This window comes from Glycine soja, chromosome 6 (genome assembly GCF_004193775.1).
Source record: "Glycine soja cultivar W05 chromosome 6, ASM419377v2, whole genome shotgun sequence".
In the NCBI taxonomy this organism is placed as follows: Eukaryota; Viridiplantae; Streptophyta; class Magnoliopsida; order Fabales; family Fabaceae; genus Glycine; species Glycine soja.
In genome coordinates, this window is record NC_041007.1 from 31,933,652 (window position 1) to 31,935,330 (window position 1,679).

At 34.5% G+C, this 1,679-nt stretch overlaps 1 protein-coding gene across 1 annotated transcript; it reads left to right on the forward strand.

Moving 5' to 3' along the window:
- Nucleotides 1-448: 448 nt before the first annotated feature.
- Nucleotides 449-901, forward strand: LOC114416098. Its single transcript, XM_028380976.1, has one exon. The coding sequence runs from the start codon at nt 449-451 to the stop codon at nt 899-901; it is 453 nt and encodes a 150-aa protein (XP_028236777.1).
- Nucleotides 902-1,679: the final 778 nt, after the last annotated feature.

Consider the following 1,679-nt stretch of genomic DNA (forward strand, 5'->3'; position numbering starts at 1 on the left):
AACACGTTGGTTGCTTATGGTTGAAGAAATCTTATTAGCCTATGCAAGTTGGATGCTAGCCTGAGCGAATAGATGTCTAAAATCTTTGAAAAATTACCATTTTGCCTTTCATTTTGACTTTGTTTTTGGATCTAACAAACAACCATCAAAAACTACAAAATCATGGATGAATCTTTCATATTTAAACAAAAACATTAGTAAATGTACAATATATATATATAAAACAAATAGATTTAAGGGTAGTTTATAAGAAAACTATTACAATCGAAAGATAAATGCTAACATTTTAATTCAAAAAATAACTGAAATATGTCACTTATCAGAGATCAAGAGGATACTAGAAAAAACCGTAGCTACTTCAAGGAAGAATAGGACTACAAAGCTTGATGATTGCCTATGAGCATATAGAGCAGCCTTCAAAACACCCATTGGCCTCTCCCCATTTCAAATGGTGTACGAAAAAGCATGCCACCTACCAGCGGAGTTAGAAATAAAAGCTCATTGGGCCAAGAAGTTCCTTAACTTAGACTTTACCGCATCCAGAGAGAAGAGGAAGGTACAACTACAGGAACTTGAAGAGATGTGCCTCAACGCATATGAATCATCCAAGCTCTACGAAGAAAGAACCAATAGGTACCATGAAAGAAAGATCTTCCATAGAGAATTCAAGCCCGAACAACAAGTATTGCTCTACAACTTAAGATTAAAGTTGTTTCCCAGAAAATTAAAATCAAGATGGAGTGGTCCCTTTACTGTCAAAGGCATTAAGCCTTATGGAGCTATAGAAATAGAGGACCAATCCAAAGACCGCAGCAAGTTGGTTAATGGCCAAAGATTAAATATCTACCTTGGTGGAGAAGTCCCACAACACATCATAGTCATCAAGCTCAAAGATCCTTAGAGCGACACCAAACGTCAAGCTAGTGATGTTAAAGAAGTGCTTACTGGGAGGCAACCTAACTTTCTAACTCTTAAATTTTACATTACATTCATTTAGGATAGTTTTTAGCTTTAAGTTTGTAGTTCAAAAAAAATTTATCACTCAGTAGCATAGCACTAACTCCCATTGTTTGGAGGACCATGTACTCACTGTCCAGGGAGGTGGTGTGGTTGCAATGTTAAGGGCTCCTCAACCCTAAGTTAAGCCTTCTTTGCCCCTCTCTTTTATTTTTTGTAAATTTTGCTTTATTAGTTTAGGTTTTTAGTATATGTGTGGTAGTTTAAGAATATGTTTATTATTAGGAAGATAAGGAAACACAAGTAATTGAGAAGCATCACCATTTTCTTGCAAACCCACCATAAAATAAAATAATTTTTTGTGCTTAAATCATTCTTTGTGTGGTTGAACTCAAATGCTAAAAGTGAAAACCATTAATTTTGGTTGATTGAGATGTGTAATGAGTTTAGCATGAAAAATTGAAAGCAAATAAAACATGTAGATCTAGCCTAGTGAGTGACTGATCCTTATAATGATACAAATATATATTGAGAGACACTCTTATTTCACTCACAATAGACTTTGATTAAATCTGTTGTAGATTGATTGTAATTGTATGCATTGAAATGATCAAGGCCATATTTGCATGTTTAGCCAAGAGCCAAAAAGCCTACCCTAAATTGTTTATCCCTTGCACCTTACTTTGAGCTTAATTAATGTATTCTTTTCTAATTCCCTAATC